Source organism: Cynocephalus volans, chromosome 1, assembly GCF_027409185.1.
Source record: "Cynocephalus volans isolate mCynVol1 chromosome 1, mCynVol1.pri, whole genome shotgun sequence".
Classification (NCBI taxonomy): domain Eukaryota; kingdom Metazoa; phylum Chordata; class Mammalia; order Dermoptera; family Cynocephalidae; genus Cynocephalus; species Cynocephalus volans.
The window spans coordinates 143248205-143275161 of NC_084460.1; the positions used below are offsets into that span (position 1 = coordinate 143248205).

The window sequence follows — 26957 nt, forward strand, 5'->3', positions numbered from 1 at the left end:
CAGTGAGTTTCCTTAAGATTGTTGCTCGGAATTCCTTTTCAGTCATTTCAAGGGTTTCCTGTTCTATAGGGCCTGGTATTTGAGAATTACTGTATTCTTTTGGTGGTGTCATATTTTCTTGGGTTTTTGTATTTCTAGTATCTCTACATTGATGTCTGGTTATCTGGTAGAGCAGTTGCTTCTTCTATTACTCTGAAGTGGGCTTTGAGGAGAGAGATGTCCTCTTCTTTTGCCGGTCTCCACTGGTGACTCTTCTTGTGTCAATGTAGTCAAGTGTCTGGCAGGCTGCCTGCATGGTAGCTGTGGCTACTGCTGTGGCATCTTCTGCTTTGGCAGTAGCTGTGGCTGTGGCAGTAGCTGTGGTGGACCACCCACATAGAAGTAGTGTTTTTAGTTTGCTCCTGGGGATATTTCCCTCAGCTCCTGCCTCAGGACCCTGGGCATGCTCTGTTTCTTGCTTGCTTCTGGGTGGAGGGGGCTGGCCCTAAGCTCCTGCCTCAGTACCCCAGGTGTGCTCTGTTTCTTGCCTGCGTCTGGGCTGAGGGGGCTGGCCCGCAACTCCTGACTCAGGACCCTGGGTGTGCTTTCCACCAAGAGATTTTGATTTAATTAGTTAGGTATGCAAAAAGGCAGTAGAATTTTTAAGAGCTCCCCCAATAATTCCCATGTGCATCCAAAGCTGTACAGCCAAGCCACTGTTTTAGATTATGTCTAAAGTTTCTTTTGGCTCTAAAATTCTATCTGACCCCTAGCACTGGGAACTAGAACAACTCTTTTTGGCCTCATGAATGCTCCTCACCACCATAACCCCTATCACAACACCTACACATCTGTCTGGTCTCAACTGTAGCATTAGTTGCCCAGGGAAGCCATCTCTGACGTCCAGGGTAAGTTAGGTCACCCCCATTATTCATTTCCATAGCACTCTATATCTCACCTTCCTAACACTCAGCACAATTCAACTTACTTCTTCAAGGTCTGTGTTTGTAGGACTTCCAAGCTGTAGACCCAGCACCTCACATAGGGTAGAACTCCAAAAATTTTGCTTTTTACTTTGATGTTGTTATGTTATTTTATTGGTAAAGAAATTAAAGTAGGGATACTAATAAGTACATTTGGAGAGTACTTCTTAAAAGTAAATTTTATTGTATATACTTAAGGTATACAACGTGATGTTATAACACACACACATATATATTAAAATGGTTACTACAGTGGAATAAATTAACATATCCATCATCTCACATAGTTATCCACTTTCCCTCTCTGTGGCAACAGCAGCTAGAATCTACTAATTTAGCAAAAATCCTGAGTACAAAAAAAAATCCTGAACAGAGTACACTGTTATTAACTACAGTCCTCAGGTTGTACATCAGATCTTCCATCTTGTTCATCCCTACATATCCAACATATTTTCTATTTCCTTCCCCCAACGCTGACCTGGTAACCACCACTTAAGAAACATAAATTCTTAACTAAAGAATCCTTTCAATAATGCTTATAACAACAAAAATAAATTCAAATAACAATTATGATTGAAACAACCTTAAAAATTATTTGAACTTTTTACTTTACCACCAAAGTAAATCTAACAACTTTAGTTAAAGCAAACTAGACCTTTATTCACTTTTAAAAACCATAAAAATTAAATCATATCTTACCTGGGAATGTACTTATTCATGATAGCATAAAAGCAGTTGTATAAATCACTGCGTGGCAGTTGAAGATGCACCAATGGTTTGAGTAGATGTATCCAGCTAAGGGATGTGCTATATTTAATGTTACGTGATTTACAATAAAAGGTAATTACAGATTCAATATCCAAAAGTAATTCTGCTGCCTTCTCCTCTGGCACTGAAAGCTGGTCTAGAAAATAAGTGTGAAAATAAAGTTATCAAGGGCCTGTTAAAGGCTCAGTTATTGCACCTAACACTTGTTTACAAATATCCAATACTATGTTTGTTCATTTAACATAGGCATGGCAAAGGCAAAGTAAAACTTCATGAAACACATTTTTCCTTATACTTATTTTAATAATTATTGGTTCACAGACACAAAACCCAAGAAAAAAACATAGTCAAAGCTCTTTATAATATTCTTGTTTTTAGCATTAAGCAAGATAGTTGTTTAAAGAAAAGAAAACTTAAAATAACAATCAATTTCACTTAAGTATGTGTTTTCTTATCTAGTCCCTTGAGAGAAAGGAAAGAGACAAAAAAACTATAATTTAAAGATAAGCTTCTGGAACACAGCCCCCTTTAAGGACTGCATACAACCATATGGTCTTCAGTTTTACAAAAACCAGGTTTAAAACTGCAAAACTGTAAAAGTACATGAAAAAGCAAATATACAATGCAAAGAAATGGCAAAAACTAGGCTCTCTTTCTTAAAATTATTAGACATTATTTCATGAGAATTTCCAAAGAACAGTTCTAAAACTATTTACAAGCTCTCTACAAATTCAACATAGTATAACAAATTATAAGAAGATAATTCTATTAAAGAGTGACTTCACCCAAAAATTATTTCCAAAATTTTTCCCTTCTTGGAAATGATTATTAACTTACCAATAAACTGTAGGCAATCCTCGTGAATACTGTTCTGTTCTGGAAGGTCCAAAATTCTATCCCATGATGCCAAACTATCACCTTTTCCTGAAACATTCAGAGCAATCTGAAAGAAAGATAAAAAAAAGCAACTAGTTTCATATGTTATTTCTTAATCTTGGAAAATATGCTGTAATAATGAAAGGCCTGAATTTAGGAATAACACCAAAAATTACATAGTAAAGTATCTATCACCAAATGCTGAGCCCTTAGTCACTTAACAATGTACCAACAGAATTATTTTAAATCCTCCTACATGAGATATTACTACTTCATGTCGATTCAGTGAATAGATTACACAAAATATATATTTACATATGTAAATTCCTTTCAAGCAATCACCTTTTCTGTTATTTTTTAAAAATGCAAAAACAATATAGAATGTGATATTGGATATGTGCCATGTACAATTAAAATTATACAAAAGAATACATGATAAAAACATGTTATCTATAAATTTTTAAAATTTTTTTAATTATACAGAAGAACATTTAATTAATTGAGAATATATTCTTCCTATTTTGTAAGTCTTTTTTTAAGAATGTTAAAAAACACCGTATTGATTAAAAGAATCTTAAGTGATGTATCAACCAAATGCAACAGGTGGGTCTTCTATAATTCAGATTTAAACAAATCACCTATAAAAATATATGTATGAGACAACTTAAGACAAATTTTATGATATTAAGGAATTACTATTCTTTTAAGTGTTTGGTGGTACTGTGGTTATTTAAAAAGAATCCTTATCTTTCAGACTTTCATATTAAAGTATTTTGGTATGCTACCAAGGATTTTCTTTAAAATAATCCAGTGGGTGGCGTGGGGAAGAAAAGATAGGGGTACTAATCAAACAAGACTGGCCAAATAATAGTTAAAATTGGGTTATGGGCACATGGGGGTTCAATATACAAGTCTCTATACTTTTGTATGTGCTTAAATCTCTATAATAAAACATTCAGAATGCTACGTACAAGCATAATTCCACTTTTGTTGAATATATATGTGCACAGGGAAAAAAGTAAAAAGATATACATTAGGACATTATTACATGTTTTACCTATAGGTGGTAGAGAAAAGATCATTTTTATCCTTTGTGCTTATATGTTATACAGGTTTTCACAAATATATGTATTTCTTTTGTAATCATAACAACATTTTAATTAAAAATTTTAAAAATAACAATATACAAGCACTGGAGCACAGGTGAAAAGAGGAAAATAAAGCAAAGAAAAATCTCCTATAACCCCAACACCCAGAGACATATTTCCTTTTTTCTTCTTTTTAACATAGCTGAGGATCACTCCATATCTGCAACTATATACCCTATTTCACTCATTGGTTGTATTTCCCTGTTTCATTAAAGAATCAAAAACCCCAACAATGTTACCTTTCAAAACCTAATCCATTATTATCAAATATACCAAACACTACAAAAACACACATTTTAGTAAGTTGTTCTATTTGACAAATCTAGATGTGGCATGCTCATAAGATAAGGTTTGTCCAAATGAGACAGCTGAAAATAAACTTTTTAAAAATACTATTCTTAGGTGATAACATTTTATTAATTTTAGTTTCCAGTTACCTTCCAAACTTTGGCCCTCAGATCAGCAGGCAGTGGTCTCCCTTGAATTATATTTCTTAAAGTTTCAAGATCACAACCTCCTGCTTCCAAAGCTTCTTCAAGATCTTTTTCCCTAAAAAATAAGTCGTATTTATTATGATAAACTTTACTTCATATTTTTTCCTATTCACGATTCATTAATAAGCATGGCCTATTATTAAAGGCTGTGTCTAAGGAAAAAAGGGTTCTTGGCAGCCAAAATGTAATGCCACAGCATACATAGCATTATACATTCTGTTTCCTTGAAGGGGAATCTCATGTGTCATACAGTCAATTAATTCTTATTTTGTACTTACTTCTAACAAGTTTGGTTATCTGTTTTCCCAGATTAGAAAATTTAAAGAGAAAATTTTCTCAGATCAGAAAATTTGGGGCAAACAGACTGACAGTATTGAGATGTCATAGTAATAATATTATTCATGGTAGCAGTAATAACTAACACATTATGTTAGCACTATCTATCTGCCAGGTAACACTCCAAACATTTTGTGTTCTTTTAAATCCTCACAACAACTCTATGAGGTAGGTTACATCATTGGCCCCAGTTACAGATGCAAAAATTGAGGTAAAGGGGGGTTATGCACATTTATGAGACAACTGAAGAAACCATTTTATATTTAAAAATTACTATTCTTTCAAAAGTTTAGTGGTGAGATGGTCACAAGTCTAATTAGTAGTAGAGCCAGGAATCAAATTTTAACAGTCTGGTTCCTGAATTCATGCTCTTAACATTATACTCAATAATGGCAAGAAGGAGATACCATAAAATTCAGCGAAGAATTCAAAGCAGTGCACTCTGAGACTATTTAGTACACAACCACATGGATATCATGCCTAGAGCAAGTGCCTGGCTTACAATAAGTATTCGATAAATGTTAGAGGAACAAAAAAGACTCTACTGGTATTATATATTAAAGCAAAAATAATAATACCACATCAAAGTAAATTATCAAGTAAATCACCAAGCATTGATGTCCAGTCTACTATATTTAAAGAGAAAAGTAAGTAAAAAATGAATTCTATTTTCATTTGTGTATAATTAAAATAAAACTTTCACAAAGGTATGAATGCTTTTTAGCCAAAAAAAATAACCAGTTAAATTAATTAATTCCCTAAGAATTTTCAAAAGCTGAGGTTTCAGTCATTTATAATTTTAGTATACAATACATTAAAAATCTGTACATAAGGGCTGGCTGGTTAGCTCAATAGGCAGTGTGTGGTGCTGATAACACCAATGTCAAGTGTTCGGATCCCCTTACAGGCCAACTGCCAGAAATAAAAGTAAAAATCTGCACATATTTAAAATTTTTTCATAACTCAGCCAAACAATTTCTAACATTCTTTGATGCAGCCTAAAAGGTACATCATCCCACTAGGATCAGGAAATCAGAATTTTTGTCCTATTTTTGCGGTTCTTAATAAAATAAATTACTCCCATTCCTCAATGTAAACCTTCCCCATTGATAAGATTCTAAGAATATTAGTTTAAAAGTATAAATTTCATAAAGCGCTGCCCTCTTACAGGAAAGTAATTAAATGAAAACATAATTATTTGGGACCATATTCAACAGAAAAGTGCTGATCAAATTTGAAAGGTTCCTTAACAAAGCTACTACAAATTCACATGAACAAGAAAATAGACCACACAAGAAACATTTTGTTCTTCTGCTATATGGTTAACAAAGTGTTGGAAGGGAAGGGAGGGAAAGAGATTTCAAGTTTATCACTGAGAGGCAGTTCAGGCCTATAGTTGATAAACACTAGGGTTTATATATTCTATTCTGGACAAAATATAAAAGACAGCCTATTAGAATTTGAAGGACTGCTTGTAACTGTGAAATTAAGAAAAATTTAATGGCATCTTTGGTCAATAAATACCATATATTTAAGTGGTCAAATGTGTAAATGAAATGAGAAGCTGAAAATACCATTTAACGAGAGGAAATTATTTTATCAAATAAATGAAGAACTATAATTTTCCATTTTTCAGTGCAAAATCCTTATTTTCTTTTTGAAGTTACTTTGCCAAGTCCTTACTATTCCAGACAACAAAGTGAGTATTTTGGGGTAAAATGCCCAAACCTCAAAGTACTTTTTAACTAACAATGTACAAGAACATCTCTGTTGATACAGCTGCTGTTGGATTCTTTGATGCTGCCCCCAGGGAACAACACACGTGGTCTCCAGAAGTAAGTACAACCTTGAGCAACAGCTCCTTTGGAGACCAGAAAGTGCTACTAGTAAAGGACACTTATCACAAACCTAAATAATTAAAAGTAACATTATCTTCTGAACAAGGCATTCAAAGGTTCAGTTATGAGACCTTTACCATTACAAACATGCTTGTAAAAGTAGCAAAGAGCTGAAAATTGTGCAGTTAAATAATTCATAGAAGGATCAAGCCAAGATTGGAACTCCACGGCATTTAGCTCTCAAACAACTTATTTTCTCCCTAAACCATGTTTCTACTTTAGAACAAGCAAAACAATTATAACATACAAAAGCAAAACGCATGTCTGGTCTGACCTTACAAGGCTGGTACTAGACATGCAAAGTCTTAAGATAGAAAAGTACAGGCCTTGTCCATTTATTTTAGTAAGTATGAAAAACAAGTAATGTTCTCCTTTTCTCAGAAAGTTCAGGATAGAGCAAATGCAAAGCTTTGGGAATGGAAAGGAGGAGAAATCCACCTCCTCCTGGCTCTGTGACTTTGAAACTTTAAAATGTTAGTATAACACTAGAGGTTATCATCAATGATTTATCAATGACATTTTTTTTTTCTGACCGGTAAGGGGATCACAACCCTTGGCACGGTGTTGTCCGCACCACGCTCTCCCAAGTGAGCTAACCGGCCATCCCTATATAGGGATCCGAACCCTTGGCCTTGGTGTTATCAGCACCACACTCTCCCAAGTGAGCCGAGGCCAGCCCAATCAATGACATTTTCAAAACCAAAATAAAACATAACATCTCCCCTCACCTGTTGTTTTGTGGCAAAAATCTAAGCACTGAAACCCAAGGTGCTTTATAATTACAGCCAGGCAAACAATGTGACCAAATTTATATGGAATTAGTTTAATGTTTATACTCAAGCTAGCAACTATCTTAGATTTTTTTCCCTCAACCAAATGGTGAGTAAATTCTAACATATGTAAGTATTTGCACAATGTTAAGAAAGAAAATTCTGACACATGCTACAATATAGGTGAACCTTGAGAAAATTATGCTAAGTGAAATAAGCCAGTCACAGAAGACAATTACTGTACAATTCCACTTACATGAGATTCATAAAGACAGAAAGTAGAACAGAGGTTACCGGGGCTGAGGGAAGGAAGAATGGGGAGCTGTTTAATGGATATAATCAAGTTTCAATTTTGCAACACAAAAAGAGTTCTGGAGATTATCTGCACAACAGTGTAAACGCGCTTAATATTACTGAACTGTACACAAAAAAACAGTTAAGATGGTAAATTTCTCATGTGTATTTTACCACAATTAAAAAAAATCATTTTTGCTGAGTATATCATGAAAGTTCATGATTTTGGGCTTTGGAGCCAGATCTGAACTCCCATATTGGCCCAACTCAACAGCCATGTGATTTTATGCAAGGAATATATGTAGAAATACGTGTCTACCCTAAAGGGTCAATAAATGCTTAAATAAATATCTGAACACGAAGTATTAAGTGTAATACTTGGCCACATAATAATTCTTCAATAAATGGAAGCCATGAATACTATTAGTCTTGTTATTATTACCAAACTTTTTAAAAATGACTTTTTTCTTACCATAGTCATTTTAGAGAATTGGCCAATGTATAAAAAAATAAATAAAAATTCTACTACCATGAGAAAATCACTGTTAACATTCTGTGAATTACTTTCCAGTTTTGCACACGTGTATGTGTATATGAATGAATGTGTGTGTCTATATATATAGAGAGAGAGAGACATACACATAAAACAAAACTTAATTATACTGAAAATTTATTTTTGTACACTGTAGGTTTCACTTATTTATATTTCTCAAAAAATCATGAACATTTCTCTGATCATTCAATATTTTTTAAAAATAGGATTTTCAATGGCTGAATAATTGATTTGGCTATTCTTCTACTGCTTGGTATTTGGTACTTAGTAAATTTTCCTTGCATTAATCTTTTCCCACTTCTCCTTAGCACAAATTCCCTCAAGAGTTATTCAATAATCAATAAATATGGTTTCATGTTAATAATCCAAGTAATGAAGGCATCAAATATTATTTAGAATTATGGCAATATCCATAAGAACAAAAGACAAAATCATGAAAGGTGGATACTTCAGAGAAATGAGATGGGAAATAGACTTTCACATCTCACATGGCATCAGTCGGTACACCTTGTGTATATTTATACATTATATTTGAATGTACTGTTTAACTAATTTAAATATTTATGGATTCCTTTTTAACATTTTACCTAGCAATAATTGAGAATGAGTAAAATGATTTAGCTACAAGCATGTTCAAAGCAGTGCTTATTATAACCATGAAAAATACAAATAAAGTAACTATCCTAAAATAGAAATTGATTTAAATCAACAGATGAAATTCTAAATAATAATTTGAAATGCTGAAAAACAATTAATGATACACAAAAATGTTTACGATATTAAAGACATATGTTAAGTGAAAAAAAGTTTTAAAATCAATGTACAAATATATATGCATCTAAAAGAAAGTATACTATTCCTACCCACTCTTTGCGATACACATTAGGGAGGATATTTTTTAAAACATTCATTTCTAGTGGTATGCTTATCGAGGAGTTTTAATTTCTTTTCTTTTGGGGGGAAGGTGGTTTCCTGTATTCTCTAAAATGAGCAAATATAATACATTTGAAAGGAGAAAACATAGAATGATAAAAATTCTCACCTCCAACACATATTTCTTTGCTTAGAGTATTAAGTAATTGCTACTTAAGAAAGGACACTTTACATAATCATTAGGAAGGAAACAATGCGGCAGATGTGCTACTTTTTATATTTACTTCTCTTTATATTCAAATAAATATAATTTACTTTATATTTATTTGAACACTGGAAGCATAAACAGGATAAAAAAGCTCAACCCGTAGCAGACAACACTATCTTCTAAAGATTTACATATATAATTGAACTTGGAAGAAAGTTAAGAGATACAAAAATATTTAGTTCAACTTTTGAATATGTTAGAAAATTTATTTTGGGCTGGAGGTGGCCTCCTCATGCTCGCTGTGGATAGAGTCAAGGGTAAAGGGTGGAAGGGTGGCATGGATTCGTTAGAAGAGCTTTTGTGAGGCCGGCCTGTGGCTCACTCGGTAGAGTGCGGTGCTGATAACACCAAGGCCACGGGTTCGGATCCTATATAGGGATGGCCGGTTTGTTCACTGGCTGAGCGTGGTGCTGACAACACCAAGCCAAGGGTTGAGATCCCCTTACCGGTCATCTTTTTTCTAAAAAAAAAAAAAAGAAGAGCTTTTGTGTGGCTTTATGTCCTCACTCTTGATTGCATGGCCCAAGACTTTTAGCACATTCTTGACAACACCCTCAACTTCTTTACTACTTGGTCTTTTTGCCACATTCAGAAAGCTGAAAATACCCGACATTGGGTTAATCTAACCAGTTCTGCCTTCTTTGTTCCTACAGTCTGCTCAATGCAGAGTTTGTGGGAAAATAAGACTACTTTGTGATGCTATCATAAATTCATCACCTTCTATGTCTGCTAGGCATCAATGCTGCCTGAAAATCTTCTATCCACCACTTTCTTCAGACCCCTTACACAGCCACTTTACCTCAGGTGACTTTATTTCTGATTCCAAAGAGAAAATATAGCAAAGCAAGCTTCTGTTCCCTTTGCTCCTCTTCCCTCAGCTCCTCTCCAAAAACAACCAAACAAAAACAATGTATCATCAGCCCAGACATCATTTCCTTCTTTCCCATATTCACAGGAGACTAGGTATCCTTTCTCTAGTCTAAGACTGACAACTTCACCGAGTCTTATCTACCCCGCCCCAACTCCTCTGGAGCCATGTGCCATCAATTACCCCTCTCTCTTACCTCCCACTTCCCTCTCTCTGCTGGCTCTTTTCTCTGAGCCAAAATGCTCAAGTATTGCCATTAGAAACAACATCATCAGCAATGGCAACCACAAAAACTCCTCCAAACTTTCCCTTTCCATCTAGCTACCAAACTCTTATTTCTTCTTTTCACAGCAGAGCTTTTTGAAAGAATTCTTCACAATATGTCACCATTTCTCCCTCATCTTAAACCTACCTGCCCCCTCCCTTACACATCTCCATCATTTCTCATTCCTATTTGGCCCCCACCACCCACAGTGACCACTCTCCCTATCATCTCTGCTTCTTTCCTAATAATCAAATTCAAAAAACTTAAGATAGGATGTTTTCTGGATTGAAAATTTTTTATAATTCATGAAACCTCTCTATCAACTTAGTCTATCAACTAAGCTGTATCAATTGCACTGCTTCTCAAAAATCTTAAAATCTAATCCTTTTCTGTAATCATAAAAACAATGAAAGAGTACATAGTATGTCAAAAAGACCACTTAGGACTAAGAATATAAGTAATCACCCTAAACTTAAATACAGAGTACAGAGAAATTACAAAGAAAACCCAACTACCAAATTAAAAAAATAATTTTGTGTCTTAAAGTGGTCAGGGTCTAAGATATATTATTGTTTTTTAAAAATATACAAAAGCTGCATTACTGGGAAATCAATAAAAGTCCAAAACCCGCTGTGTGAACATCTTAAATACATTATTTCTATTGCATAGGATACTGTTCAAAACTTTGAGTCTTCTAACAGTATTAAACAGACCCAAGAGAAAAAAACAGATGCAGACATCTTCACTAAAAGTACTTCTAGCATTTAAAAATATAAATGCAGCCTGTGATGATTATTCTCCTTTCCTCAATTATTTTCACATTTACTTATTCAAAAGGTCCTATACATAACCTACTCCCCTTCAAAAAGTCATCTATCCTTCCCTTTACAGTTCAGCTCTCTGAAAACAGTGGCCTCCACTCATCTCCACTTACTCTCTCCTCATTCACTCAAAACCTCCATCACTCTACTAAGACTGTTCCATGAAGTCATTAGTCATCTTTCGCAGTCCTCGTCCTCTTTACGTACTCTGCAAAGTTTGATTCTCTTCTTAAAACACTCTTTCAGATATTCCTCTACCTTCCTAACCCATACTTTGAATTCCTTCCTTCCCTAAGTAGTCTTTCATTCAAACCTTCAGTAAGTACATATCAAGCACCTACTACACTAGCCACTGTGTGAGGCACTGGGGATGGGCAGCAGACAAAAAGTCCATGCTCTTGTGTAGCTTACACTCTAGCTGCCTATCCTAAGGGTCTAGCCCAAGTCCTATTATCTAAATCCTGTTGAACAGAGGTGGGAGCAGCTCTTTCTGGGGTACAGTTCATTTAGATTTGTTTAGAATATAAATTACCATTAAGCACAGATTAAACCATGACAGCCCAACTTGCCCATGTATATATCATAACCATGCTCAAGCCTCTGACCAATTATTTAAAACTCTACAGCTCATTAGTTGTAAGTACTAGCAATTGTGTGACAGTGAATAAGCAGTGGCAAGCTGAGTTGTGGTCAAGTTGTGTCAAGTTGTGGTTTCATGGCTTAATTTGTGCCACCACATTTCTGGTATTTCTTAATGCCCAGGTCATGAGACATCAGCACCAAAGCTTTGTCTGAACTTATTTTGCTACTATTGTTAGCATACTGGTTGCAAATTGCTACCAAAACTCCTTAATCAGTTCCTGAATATTTTGTGTAACCTTCAATAGAAATGGAAAGAGGAAAACCTCATTACAGATTCACTGTACAGTAGATATGGATGGAATTCAATGACCACAATATGTACACGTACTGTGCAAGTCATTATTTCTAAATACCAACTTCAAACCATCAAAACTTTCTAAGTATTTCAACAATAGTATGATAGCACATTCAGAAAAGACCTTGACAACCTATATTGTTATGAGAGCACAATTTGATAATTTGAAATCTTGAAGGTCTCTGAATTTGCATCAAAATCAGACATGCTTATTACAACGTTTTAACAAGATATATATTTTATGCCAAGGGGAAAAGCACCCCATTCATCAGCTTAAAAAAATTAATAAAATTCTGTATTAGGATCAGATCCACAAAAGCAGCTTTAGGAGATTCCTTTATCAAATAACGTAATCCTCTCCAGAATTTGTGTTTTAACCAGGATCTTGAGCCAAGTAAAGAAGGTGCTAAATCTAGTCCTCCTGGCTTGACGAGCCAGACAAACACGATAGCTACAGTATTTCATCACTGTGCAATAGGCAGATAGAAATCACAGAAATGTTGTTCAGTAAACTACTAAAATTAACTACAAATGGAACAGATGCTTTAAATCTTCTTCACAGACTTATTTTTGGTAAAAAAATACATGTAGCTTAAATTGCACCAGTGGTACCAATGACACCCCTTCCTCTGCTAGGAAAAAACTCAGGAGTTGCTGCTATAACATTTTGCCTACAAAATTAAAAGATAATTTCTCTACCAATGAACAGTTTACTTCAACGAGTGCTCTAAATCCTTTCCTCTTCCATGCTTTCTCAAAAATCTTCAACACTGTCCCTTTCCATCCATGTAAGGTGACTTTCCAGCACTTTTAAGGCACAAAGAAATGCATCTGTTTTTTGGGTTTTTTCTACCACCAAAGCAGTTTATTTGGGAACCGAAAGTAGAGTGTATTCTCTGCCTAAGATAAACGATGATATGAAAACAAAATTCAGAAAGAGACAATACATATGGTCTATCACAAATTTCCACTTTATCCAAAGTGTAACGATAAAAGAAATATCATCAATATTCCTTTTCCTGAAACTATCATTTTGGAAAGTAAAGGGACAACTATTGCAAATGAAGTGATAACATTTGGGCAATTCTTTCCAATGGTATTTTGCCAATGAGGATCACAGTTTGACAAAGAAACATGCTGGATTTATTTTCTTGACCTGGATTTCAACCATCAATTTAGATTTATTTGATAAAAGAGTATCTCATTTACTTTCATGTTGATGGTTAAATCTAAATAGTATTTACAAAATAAAGCCCAAGAATTTCTGCTATTTGATTACACACCAATATGAGATGTATACATCGTTCGAAACATCACTTTTATACTTCAAAACAAAGGCCGGAAACTCTTCAAAGGGGAAAATAAACACACAGGAATTATTTTAAAAGCAAGTTTCTTATTTCTGCAACATCATTAAATAAAAACAAAATATTATTGAGCTCATAAAGTTATTAAAGAAGTATCCTTGCTTATAAGTTCTAAATATTGCTGCAAATCAAAACAAACTAATTCTATTTTAATATATATGATATAGATACATATAGCATAATATAATTACTTATTATATTTATATAATTTATTATATAAATACACCTATTAAACATATAATCTATATTTTCTAGATGATATATATAACCATAACATCTTAAAGTTATGAGAACATATTATGAAAACAAAAGGAGTATAAAGCTGTAATATATAATGCTCTGTATCATATCCCACCATATCAATTATGAATTGTCCCTTCTGATACATGCAAAAGAGACAATGTGCTACACAGCTTATACATATCCTTATAGCCTTACAGGCGCCATAGATAATCAATACACACATACGTTCAACAATGCACATCTTTGAATACATCTTTCAAAACACGTGGTTGACTGAGTATATGATTGGCACAATTTTATGTAAGCTCCCTCTGGATGCCATTAAAGTATATGTGAAAGATACAATATATATGTAATCGACACTAGAAAAAGCACAGGGCTTAGAGTAAGGAGACATGAATTTAAGACCAGATCTTCCACTAACTGGGCTTGTCATATGACCACACTAAGCCTGTTCTTTAATCTCTAACAAGGCAATAACAATAATTCATAACTTCCCTCTCTCACAGAGCTGTTGTAAGATCCAAATGAGATGATACACATAAACATTATATATATTATTTATATGTTATATATCATAGATATTATATAATTATATAAATATTATATTATAAATATAAAAGTTATATAAAGGGTAAAGCTCTATGCAAATGTATAATATTCTCATACCTCCTTATGAAAATGATTAAATATCACCATAACAACTAGTTTTATGTAATAACTACATTAAAAATAAGAAAAGAACAACACACTACAACATTCCCACCCAACTATGAAATGCTTTGTCAGTCAGAGGACAAGAAAAAGCTCCTTTAACCTTCAAGAAAAAGGATGAGGACTTGAGACAAATGACTTAGTCATCATTTTCTTAGCTCGAGTTAAAGGGTTAGGTAGACACTTAAAAACAAAATATACATTAAATTTCAGGAAATAAGATTTTTTAAAAAAGTATCTCAATGTATTGCTCTTTTATTTCCACAAGAAACCATCTGATCTTAACCTAATGTAAGGGGTTCATTTTTTCCATTTGTAATTCTCAATATCTAAGTAAGTTACTTGAAGTACTGCCTTTTTTCAAACTGTATAATCCTACTCTGCTAGAGCATGCAATTTCCAAAATTTGTATTTAGATATCTTCAGAAGGTATCTTGACATATTATTCTTGGAGATAAAATGATGAAAAAATTAAAATGCCCAAGCAAGACACCACAAAGTACAGTTCTGGTTTTAAAACTGTCCTAAAACTCTACATAGTGGCATGAATATAACCAGTATTCAGTGAACATTTGCTGAACTGTGAACGTTTTGTTAAACTCTGTTTTGCTTTTTGATACATGAGGGAAGGCATTGTCTTTGGTTTATACCAAGCAGATTCCACACTTCAGCACCATGCAGCAGAAACGCTTTGTCAAACATTTTAACAATTCTGTTCACAAGACTCCCACTCATCAATTGGCTGTATATTGCAATACACTTAACTGGGTGCTCCAGAAATACCTTTATTACCTCACTATACTTATACAGGGAATGCACTTGCCCCCTCTCTGCAGTGAGTACATATAGATGAAAATGAATTACTTGAAATACATTTTTAGCATGCAAAAACCAATGACTAACTATAATCTTAGGATATTAAGACATCTACAAGAAACAGAATCCTAGAAGTGAATTATTACTTAGGAATTACCTCTAAAAACTGTAAAATCTGAATTATAATAAAGACTTTAATGTAAATAGTATAAACAAAATAAGTCTTAATTTCTCATCTTTGCCTGCCTTGTAATTATGGTTTACAAAATCAAACAGCTGTCACTTAATAACCCCTAATTTAAGAAATAAAGTTCATTTTCTCTTCATTTTTCCTAAGGTTATATCTTGCCTCCTGTCCCACAAACTTTCAAAGTTCTCCTTAAACAAAGGGTTCCTTTCTCTTTCATATTTAACATATTCTTTATTGATTATATCATGTCTGAAATTGCAATCACTGATCAGTCCTTATGTGACACTTTAAATCTTTCCTCATATTTTAATACTTATGAAGTGGGGAGCATCAAGAGTACTACTGACAGGGCCAGCCTGTGGCTCACTCCGGAGAGTGTGGTGCTGATAACACCAAGGCCATGGGTTTGGATCCCGTATAGGGATGGCCGGTTAGCACACTGGGTGAGCGTGGTGCTGACAACACTAAGCCGAGGGTTAAGATCCCCTTACCCGTCTTAAAAAAAAAAAAGTACTATTTACAGAGTGCATAATACTTTGAAAAAGAACCTATTATTCTCAAAACAATTCCTATTCACATCTCAAATTAACAACAATAGAAGCTTCTTCATGGAATTGATACTTTTACAATTCTAAGAAAAGTTTAGCAATAATTAAAGAGTTTAGCAATAAATTAGAACCACTAATTAGAAGTGAATATTGAGTAAAAATTTTGAATTAAACAAGCTCAGGACATCAAAAGTTGTGTAACTAAAATCTAAAAAGTTTTTTTAAATTATGACTTCAGATCTTTAGGAATTATTCCAGGAAGAAAGCCTCAGAAAATAAGGAACATATGTTGAAATTTGAGGCCGGTTTCTTCAATACTAAGAAAGAATAATTACCAATTTTGAATTGTAACAATTTAAACTGTTTGATTTTACAAATACTGATTCTCATAATTTATACAATTTTTAAAACTAAATTTAAATAATTTCAAACCATAAAAATTTTTACAAGAATTTCAATTCTGTTCACAAGACTCCTACTCATAAATTGAGCTTACATGGCTGAAGTCCCAGTAAGCTTGAGAGATGAGGTAGTTTCTGATCACCTTGGCTTTCCATAATGAATGGGAATTATACCAGCAGACAATAACACAGCTCACAAAAACACTGGAGTCAGGAAATTTATAACAAGTGACAATTGGTATGCTATATTGCACATGAGTATACACAATTCTGTATTCATTCATGCATACATTCATTCAACATTTACTGAGCCACCCGATATCAGTCATTGCCCTTGAGAAGTTCACAACCTGAAGAGTAATTAGTCATGTAATTAGATAAATTATAGTATAATGTTAGGTGATACAATAACATTTAATAAATAATATAAAGAGATAAATTCCTCTGAGCTATTCACTCTGAGATATACATTATCTAGTACCTTACTAACTAAAGTGTGGTTCATGCACCAGAATTGGCATTACCTAAGCGCTAGTCAGAAATACAGAATCTCGGGTCCCACCCCAAATCTACTGAATCAGAATCTACATTTTAACAAGCTCCCCAGCTAATTCTAACATACATTTAAATCTTGAGAAGCACTGATCTAGAACATAAATGAAAACCAGAAAATAAGTAAAAGTGATACCATGGAGTCCATGTACTTTTAAGATCTTCAAACCCTGTCCTGAGCCTTAGGAATGTATATAAAATTTTAACAAGTTCAACGACCTAGTTTCACAGATTAGGAACAAATTGGGAGATACGAGTGACAACAAATAAAGAAAACAGGAAAAACTTATAAAAAAAAGCAATCTCAAGAAGAAATGGCTGTGTGGGGGCAATATAACACAGCAATAATCTACCGTATGTGCCTGGATAGGCCCTAAAGGTCTCACCATATTACAGTAGCACAAAATTGATGTTCTTAAACATGTCTCCTGTAACTAGACCATAAATTCCTTGAGGACAGGGATCTAGTTTTATTCTTATACACTTATATTTGTAAACTAAAGGACTCTAAGTCATTAAGATGAGTTTGGTTTAGGCAGTGAGATGCATAATACATTTTAGACAAACTTCCACCTGACAAAGTTAAAATAAAAACATTTACTCTTTTTTTAAAAAGAGAAGGAGAATAGAAATCACAACAGAACATCTCAGGGTTCCTCCACTCATGGGGGAAAAAAAAAAAAAGAAGAGGAAAAATAAGTAGCCACACCAAAGATACAGCAAAAAAGAACATATGCTACCCCTAGCAACCATTCACTCCACTGTCCCTTCCCCTGTGAACCAGACACATGCTCACAATCCTCATAACCTAAGAACTCCCCAAAGACACATTACCTCTGAAAACATTTCCCCTCATGACCCTCAATCAGCTGATTACAGCCAACTTATGATACAACAATTCCCTCTTCCAAAAGAGCAAACTTCATGTTATAGCCAGCTAGGTCATCTTCTGAAAAGTTTCACGATGTCTGTATCACTGAAAGGTCTCTTTAAGTGGTTAAGAACTTTTTGTTTTTCCAGACCTATTTTTCTACAACTTCTCTTCTGACCGGCAGTTCTAGTTATTACTCTCCAAACAAAGCATTAGTTGTCTTTCCTGTGCCCTTGCTTATGCTTTTACTACATTCAGAGGCCTTTCCCATTTCTTAACCTGACTCTGCACTATCCAATGTTAGCCATCAGCCATGCATAGATATTTAACATCTGAAAGGTAGCTACACTGAATTGAGATGTAGTGTAAATGTAAAATGCACACTGGATTTTGAAGACTCAGTACAGAAAAAGACGTAAAAGTGCCTAACTATTATTGTCTGACAATGATTACATGTTGAAATAATAATATGTTGGATACATTAGACTAAAGTAGATCATTAAAACTAATTTCACTTGTTTCTTTATAGTCTTTAATGGGGCTCCTAGAAAATTTTAAATTACATTTGTGGCTCACACAATGTACTTCTATTGTACAGCGCTGGTCTAAATCCTACTCATTCGTCAAGACTCAATTAAAAAATCACTGCTTCCATCAAGCTTTCCCCAGTGACTCCAAGTGGAAGTGGCTTTTGCTTCCCTGAACTCCCATAACACTTTTATTCATACTCCCAAAGAATGAGGTTAACTTTTTCTTGTTACTGAGTGTACATGTCACAGCTCCCCCCTCCAATGTAAGCAAACTAAAAAACTACATCCAGGTCAGCAGAAGTTTTCCTCCTATACCTTGGAGAGTATATACACTTAGGTAATGTTTGTGTCTGCAACATTGAGAGTTGAATTTATCAATTACTATATTACCTATCCCTTTCAAAGATTTCTATTTTTTCTTAGGGATTAATGCCAATGGAATGTCTTGTACCATATTTAGATAAACAGAATGCCAGTGAGCTGTATGCATATAATACGATGAACAAGCAAATCCAAAACTAACAAATGTATGTGGTCAATACACTTAGATTAATCGTAAAAATTAGACAAGCGTTTAAAAGTTCCTTATTTTTATGATGTTGTCACTAACAGTGTATTGTGAATGTCAACTATTTCAAAAGAAGGAGTCTTTCCCAAAGATTAACAACACTGAGTGAGTAAAGTCTCGAGTATAAATCAGGTAAGCATGCAAAGGCTTGGGAGCAGCAAGAGCAAAGCACCACGTTGCACCCAAAGATGTGAAATCTAACTCTGAGGAAAGTGGTAGGAAGGAAAGAGACTTGTGTGAAAGAGACAAATGGTGTAAACAGTAGGAACGCGAAACGAGATAAAAATCAGAAAAAAAAAATCTCAATTATGTGGAAGGAATCCTCCCTGGGTGTATCTCTCAACCTCTGAACCCTCAGGCAAAGGTCGAGGTGGTAATTTCAAAAAGTCCTTTTTTTCAAGTGGTATTCTTGTGCCTCAGACCTGTATCCAAGAAACTTCCTTAACCAGCCTTCTCCAACTCCCCCGGCCAGGGACTCCGGCCAAACCTAGCCCTGAACCCACCGTCTCAAACACTTTTCGGAGACGGGTGGACGAAGCGGAAGTGCAGGACTACAGCCCAGCAGGGGACTACACACCCTCCCTTCCAGTCCCGCCCCAGCCCCTCAAGCAGGACTTGGCACGCAGGGGCGCAGGGGGACCCGGCAGGCAGAGGGGGCGGGGCAGGGCACCGGACTCTGCGAAGACGGGTCTTCCTGTTCCATGCCGACACTAGGTCGGTGCCTCTGAGGGCGGCAGGACGATAAGAAGGAAAAATAAAGCGCCAGTGGGAATTAACCCCTGGCTTTCTCTCACCAGCCGTCGCCGCTTGACGTTGGCAGTGGCAGGACCTCTTCTCCTTCCGCCATTGCTGTTGACGTCCACGTCACTTTGCCGAAAAGTGGACCCGGAGCCCAGGACGACTCTGAGACCCAACGTCGTAAAACGTCTTCAGGAGTCCCAGACTGAGCTTCTCCAGAGGGAAAGAGGGAGGAGGCAAGGGACGCGAGGAACTCTACGTCACGACGCCCGAGGGCGAAAGGCGCTGTCGGACGCTTTGGGGAGGAGACTTGGTGGAGACGGCTGCTCCTCCAAAGACTACACGTCCCAGGATGCCTCGGGGCTCGCGCCAGGCGCAGTGGGCGGAGCTTGGTGGGGAAATCGGTCCCAGTAGGGACCCTGTCTGTCTCCAGCGTTGCTTCTTGGCGTCCTGCTAGCGTCTCCGTTCCAATTGGGCGTCGAAGTGAACAAGGTTAAAATTTGGAGTCCTAACTAATGGAGAAAGGAGGGAAAATGGGAATCACACAGGGAAGATGAACATAGGAGGAGAGCCACATTTCAGTAACTTCCTACAACTGGATTTGAGGAAAGAGTGTAAGGAAAGGGCACACTGCCATTATTTGTGGGGCCCGGTCAAAAGTACAAAAGGAGACGCACAGGGCGGGCCCGTGGCTCACTTGGGAGAGCGTGGTACTGACAACACCCTTACCGGTCATCTTTATAGAAAATTAATTTTAAAAAAGACAAAAGGAGACCCACATACTTTATGTCTGAATATTTAAGAGTTGTAAATCAAGCATAATCAAGAAAATATGTTCTAGCTTTCTACGTTATATCTTCCTAACAGCTTGGGAGGTCAAGCCAAAATTTAAAATTCTAGAACTGGAATTACAGTCAGGGAGAGCTGCCAAGATCCTTCTCAACCCACCCCACGTTCCCTTTACCCCACATGGATGGACACCTTGGACTCTATCTTCAAGCTCCGTCCACACCAAAATACTGGCCCCTGACCGCCCTTGACCACCTTGGGAGCCTTGGGGTGCGCTCGCTCAGGATGATAGACCTAAGGCAATGCTTTTGCAAGCCTTGGAAACAAAAATGAAGTACAGCCACATCAAACTATATGGATAAGCCTGAAAAATATGTTAAATGAGCAAAACAGCAGATGGATAGGTAAAGTAGGGTGTAATTTATATTTAGTGTTAAAAACAGGCAAGACTATATTATGAATAGATGCATATGTGCTAAAATAAAAATACATGGGAACGATATATAGGAAAATCAAAATGGCAGTTACATTTGGAGGAGGGGAGTAGATAGCTTCCATTAAATTTTTAATATTTTATTTCTTCTTAAGAGTTGAGAAGTGACTGCATAGGTGTTCAGTATTCTTTATAGAGTCTATAATTTGGTGTCTAAAATGTTTCATCATTTTAAAAACTATTTGATTAAAATAAACACAAAACATAGTACACCTATCTCATTTACAACCAAAAATATGCTCACTTTCTTCCCAAAAGGGAAATAATACAGAGTTGCGTGTCATTGCACTCACTTCCAAGCCCAGGATCTCTGAGATGTTAAGTTCTTCACTGGGGAAAATTTCTTTTAACACAGAAGGCGGCTTTAGATGCCTGCTATCAAAAAGAATAAAAGACGTGAATCTAGGTCATCTTACCGTACTAATATTCACGACCTCCACTGGTCCCTTCATTTATTGCCAGTAGGTTTTCAGAAGCTTTTCTAAAATGGCTTTAAAAACTATTCAGTCGGTGACATGATAAGCCAGTGTCCACTGGTTAAGGTGATTCTAACCCCTAATTGTAATTTATTTTGAGTGTAATTAAATCAGTGACTTTTCTGTGTGGTAAAAATATTATTCCATTAAAAATATGTCACTTCACATTTTCAAGCATTTCTTCATTCTGTAAAAGTTAAGTCAAAACTTCAGACTTCCAGGGGCCAGCCAGTGGCTCACTTGGGAGAGTGTGGTGCTGACAACACCAAGTCAAGGGTTAAGATACCCTTACCGGTCATCTTTTTAAAAAAAAACAAACTTCAGACTTCCATTCTCTTTAATAGGGCCAGAGCCAGCTTCACGGGCATGCAACCTGTGCAATAGCATAAGACCCCATGCTCAGCAGGACCCTGTGCTTGGTTTAATGCTCTTCTGTTGACATCTTGAAATTAATAATTTTGGAACAAAGGGCCCCTCACTTTCATTTGCACTAGGCCTCACAAATTAGGTAGCCTGTCCTAGATAGGGTCATGTATTAGTCTGTTTCTTATAACAAAATACCCGAAACTGGGTGATTTATAAAGAAAATGAAATTATTGCTTACATTTTCAGAGACTGAGAAGTCCAAAGTTCAGGGAACACATTTGGTGAAGGCCTTCATAGTGGTGACAGTGACCCAAGAGTCTCACATGGCAGAAAATGGCAGAGAAGAGAGAGAGAACGTCTCTTCTTTTAAAGCCCCCAGAATCACACCCCTGACCACCATTATTAATCCATTCAGTATGGCATGGTCCTACAATCTAATCAACTCTTCAAGGCCCCACCTTCCAATTACCATAATAGGACTTCCCACCCTTTTTATACTGTCACAGTGGGAATTAAGTTTTGGGAGGACATTCAACCCAAGGCAGGTCAATAGCACGTTGATATATAACCCATGGGAGACAAGATTTCAACTGAAATTGTTTGATAATGATATCTTCTGGGGTATTTGTATCATTTGTTCTTTACTCATCAATCTGATCTAAGTTCTAGTAAGTATTCACTCTGATGTCATGATATTCATGACTGTGATGATATCCACTTTCCTCCAGTGATAATTCTAGGAATCTGTGAGGTCGGTCCTTGAAACTTGGTATACCTTTGATTCCTCTTTCTTGAATAGGTTCCACTGGTTCACTCTCTACACTGCTTGTTTGGGGATTAATGTCCAGGCTGCTGAGTTATCACAGATCTCAGTGGTAGGTAAGCCTTTTGCCCACAAGCCTTTTCTTTCTTTTGCTCTGTATCAGAATCATCCACACCTTCCCCTCACCTTGCCTCATCTTCTGAAAGGACAAAAATCACATTGGTGCAGATTTCCCTGGTTGTTCAGTCTTTTGATCATAAGACCTTCCTTTTGCTCTGGATATGGTTTATCCACACTTTCTCCTAACATGCCTCACTTCCTGAGGTGACAAGGATCATGCTGTGCTCTGAGAACATTTTCTAGCTGGCTGCAAATTTTTATGGGTGTAACTTTATGAGTATTTTTGCACTTTTAAAGAATCTCAAGGTCCTGCTGTTTACCTAGATTGTTGTGTACTTAAAAAAATATTCATTCAATTACAAGTAGAATTGACTAAGCTCTAGTAGTGGACTTCTGCTTAAAACCAAACCAAACCAAACCAAACAAAAACACTTATAAGAACTAAAGAAGATTTCATTATGAAATCATCTACCTGTACTTTCTTACAATATTCTTCTAATTGTAAAAAGATTTCATCAATGATGCTAGGTGCTCCCATAGCTTTAGTATTTCTTTATATCCCTCTGGAGCAGATGGAGTTAGAATTTCTTTTTTTCATGGAACTGATGCTGTGCTAAGGTGATGGTAGTAGTGGTGATCATTAGATCTGCACACAATGCAGCCATTCCAAGATGTATCACCAAGATAGGGACATTCAATCACCACATCATCCACAGGGCTGTGTTGTCTGCCTGCATTTGTGCATTTAATTGTAGTTCCCACATCCAAATGGGAAGGTGTGGTATTATTTCATATGATCCTTGGATAAAATCAAATGTCATTATTTATAAAGGGAAAATTAAAGTTTCTTGATTTGGGGGCCAAGCCCGTGGCGCACTTGGGAGAGTGCAGCGCTGGGAGCGTGGCGACGCTCCCGCCGTGGATTCGGATCCTATATAGGAATGGCCGGGGCACTCACTGGCTGAGTGCCAGTCACGAAAAAGACAAAAAAAAAAAAAAAAAAAGTTTCTTGATTTGGGGTAAAATTGTAAAAAATATAAAAATTGTTTTCATCTGTTATTTGGTGCTCTGTACCACCTAATTATGTAATTTATATTGTTTTATATGTACTTAATTCATACTACACCTATGACATATAGGAGATTGTAGGGGCAAAAAGGTGTGATACCTTTCCTCACCCATCATAAGGGTCACAGCCAACATGCCTATAACTAAAGACAGATTAACGAGAGAAAACATAACAAATTTATTTAATCAAAGTTTTACGTGACATGGGATCTGTTACACTTCTCACTGTGGAACAGAGACAAAAAAAGGATTACTCAAAGCATTGCGAATGCTATGAGAAGCCCGAAGGGGCTGCACCTCAGCAACTCCTCTGTTAGGAGGAAAAAACTGGGTACAGCCCTGATTCAAAGTTAGCTTCTGTTTTTTATTGTAAAGACAAGGAAGTTTCACAAGAAAAATCAGTTGATTCAATCATTACAAAAGGACACAAAGACATGGGCAGTGTTACAAAAGTTATCTATGGCTAAGTATAGCTTAAACAATGGAAACTAGTAACATCAGTAAAATTAACCATGTGAGATTCCAAAGTACAATTGTGAAAAGCTAAGTTGGTCAAACTGTGCTCATTATCTAAAGAATAACCTCTCCTTAAGCAAAAGTTACATTCTTATGATAAAATCTAAGTATAATTATCTCTAAAGTTTTCACCAACAGACAGCTTGCCCCTAGCAAACATTTTTTCACCTCTTTCTCTTCAGCAATTCTTAAAACCTCTTAACAGGATCGATATGACAACCACCTGTTAGCTCTAAAATCATTGAAGTATACAATCCCATACCTAAGCAGTGATTAGAGTTGATTAGATGGGCTGTTGCCCTCTGGCTGTAGGCTGTGGCCTCCTAACCCAAGGACTTTTGCCCCATATATGTATTTACCTAAAAACCCTATTCTAAAAATCAAATGAGAATCAAGTTTTCTAACCCTCCACATTTCCCCCCTATTTATTTATTTAAAAAATCAGAAGCGATTGAGGAGTTGGAGTCAATGGTGGAAGAAAGAATGTTCTGATGAAGAAGAGTCAGCATTACTTCAGCTTTAGAAGTCCATTGGAACATGGAACATAACGATGTAATCACTATAAGAAAATGCAAGATACATAAGACACTAATTACAGCAATAATCCAAATTCTTGTGTTTAACCAGAAAACCAATGGGTAGGATTAAGCCAATGGGCCAAATAATTTAAATGATAAATAGTAATCTTTTGAGCTTCTTCTTGAAGCTATGTCATTTGTTGTTGAATTTTAATTATTAAGTTTTGAATATCTCCATGTAAACCAGAATGAAAAGCTCCAGGTAAAAGTCTTTGTACGTCCTTCCGCATAGTGGAGGAATTAAAGTTTAGTTTGAGATAGAAGCTCAGGGGTCATATTTTGAAAAGAGCCATTCTTTGTGCTGTTTGGATAGAATGACAATAGTCACTGCTGTAGCAATTAGATGGAGTTTGGATGTGTTGTCCCCTCCAAAACTCATGTGGAAATTTGATCTCCAATGTGGCAGTGTTGGAAACTGATTGAGTCATGGGGGCAGATCCCTCATGAATGGATTAATGCTCTCCCTGGGTAAGGAGGGGTAATGAGTGAGTTCTTGCTCTCTTAGTTCCCGCAAGAGCTGATTATTTAAAGGATACTGGCACCTCCTCTCTCCTTCTCTCTGCTTCCACCACCTTGCAATGTGAGATACCTGAGTCACTGTTGCCACCACCAGACTGACTTTGGACTTCCCAGCCTCAGAAACTGTAAGCAATAAATGTCGTTTTTCTTTATAAATCACCCAGTCTTAAATATTCTGTTATAGCAACACAAAATGAACTAAAACACAGTTGTAACTGTAGAGGCAATAAGAATGTCTAAGAATCTCCTAGGGCACACTCTCTCTAGAGCAGAGGTGACTTGTTCCAGGGCAGAATTTCCTATTCATTGTCATGTGGGATTAACAGGTAACCTAGCTTCTGCTCTCTGTTTTAATATAAACACATGAAAAATATTAAGATTAGAGATATTAAAGTGTAGAGGAGATGGCAAATATATATGGATCATAATTTAGTTAATGATATCATTAGCTATCCAACAGGGATCCTTCAGAAATGAAGACCCAAAGTACCAGAGAAAATGGTTTTTATGCTTAGGTTTGATGAAGAATGTATAGCCCAGTAGAAATGTGATTGGACAAAAAGGGTGTGATCTAATGGTGATGGGCTGAAAGAGGAACCAACAAGACCTGTCTGTTCAGATTCTTCTTGGCCTCTCTGTGTAGCATTCCTTTCTCCTGGGTATAGGGCATGACCACTCTGGAATAATGGTGTTACTGTCTGACAAGACAGGTCAGAAAATTTCTTTATGGCCAGCTCCTACACAGAAAGGAAGTTTAGAGTAATACACAGAGGAATGTTAGAGTAATCTTTCTAGGTTTCATACCTTGCTTTGGGGGAGAGGGGTTCAAGTTTCTATGACCCACCTTGGGGAAGAGGAATTCTGGTTTCTATGTCTCACTTCAGGGGAGAAAGGGGAGCGGGAGACAGGAGGGCAGGAGAAGGTCAGAGAGACACTTTGCTTCTGAGGCTGCTTCTGAGGGCTTCCAATCTCCTTTAGTTCAAAGTACTCAGCATGCCAAATGTCATACATTGGGGTATCATTTTCTGAGCCCCAACAAGATTCTCAATATGTATTTATTAAATGGACTAAGGGGTATTTTTTGAAGTATTTTTGGAATGAATGAAGCCATTCCCTTACATAGAAATGGCTGATTGGGATTGGGGCAGGTAGGGATTATGAACTCATTTGTGTGGTCATAGTTGTTATATTAGTATAGTAGGCTTTACTCCATTTTTCATTATAATATGATAGATTTGAAAAAAATGAGAGGGAAATATTGATTGTTTATTCCATATTCACTTAACCTTTCCTTGACTTGCAAGTGTTCTTAGGTAAAGATGAAGAACTAATAGGATGTATTAATTAATTGCTATATAACAAATTATCCCAAAACTCAATGTCTTAAAACAGTCAACATTACTGTCTCACATTTTCTGTGTGTTGGAAATTTAGCAGCAGCTTAGCTAGATGTTCTGGCTCAGGGTCTCTTGAGGTCATGGTCAAGATATTGGCCAAGGATGCAGTCATGCAGTCCTCTGAAGGCTTCACTGGGGCTGGAGAACCTACTTCCACGACAGCTCACTCATATGCCTGACAAGTTGGTGTTGGCTATTGGCAG

At 36.1% G+C, this 26957-nt stretch overlaps 1 protein-coding gene across 2 annotated transcripts in view; it reads right to left on the reverse strand.

Annotated features, from left to right (window-relative positions):
* Positions 1–19950, reverse strand: part of TBC1D23 (TBC1 domain family member 23) — a 54316-nt gene extending 34366 nt beyond the window's left edge. Inside the window, exons 1-5 of one of the 2 annotated variants that reach the window (XM_063094965.1) lie at positions 19726–19784; positions 7509–7551; positions 4192–4303; positions 2568–2673; positions 1662–1866 (exon numbers count right to left, since the gene is read on the reverse strand). In XM_063094965.1, the coding sequence (XP_062951035.1) occupies positions 1662–1866; positions 2568–2673; positions 4192–4303; positions 7509–7519 (434 nt within the window). In that variant the 5' untranslated portion in view covers positions 7520–7551; positions 19726–19784. Of the gene's footprint in view, positions 1–1661; positions 1867–2567; positions 2674–4191; positions 4304–7508; positions 7552–19725 lie in introns of both variants that reach the window. The other variant, XM_063094959.1, reaches the window with a different exon arrangement.
* Between the last annotated feature and the right edge of the window lie 7007 nt (positions 19951–26957).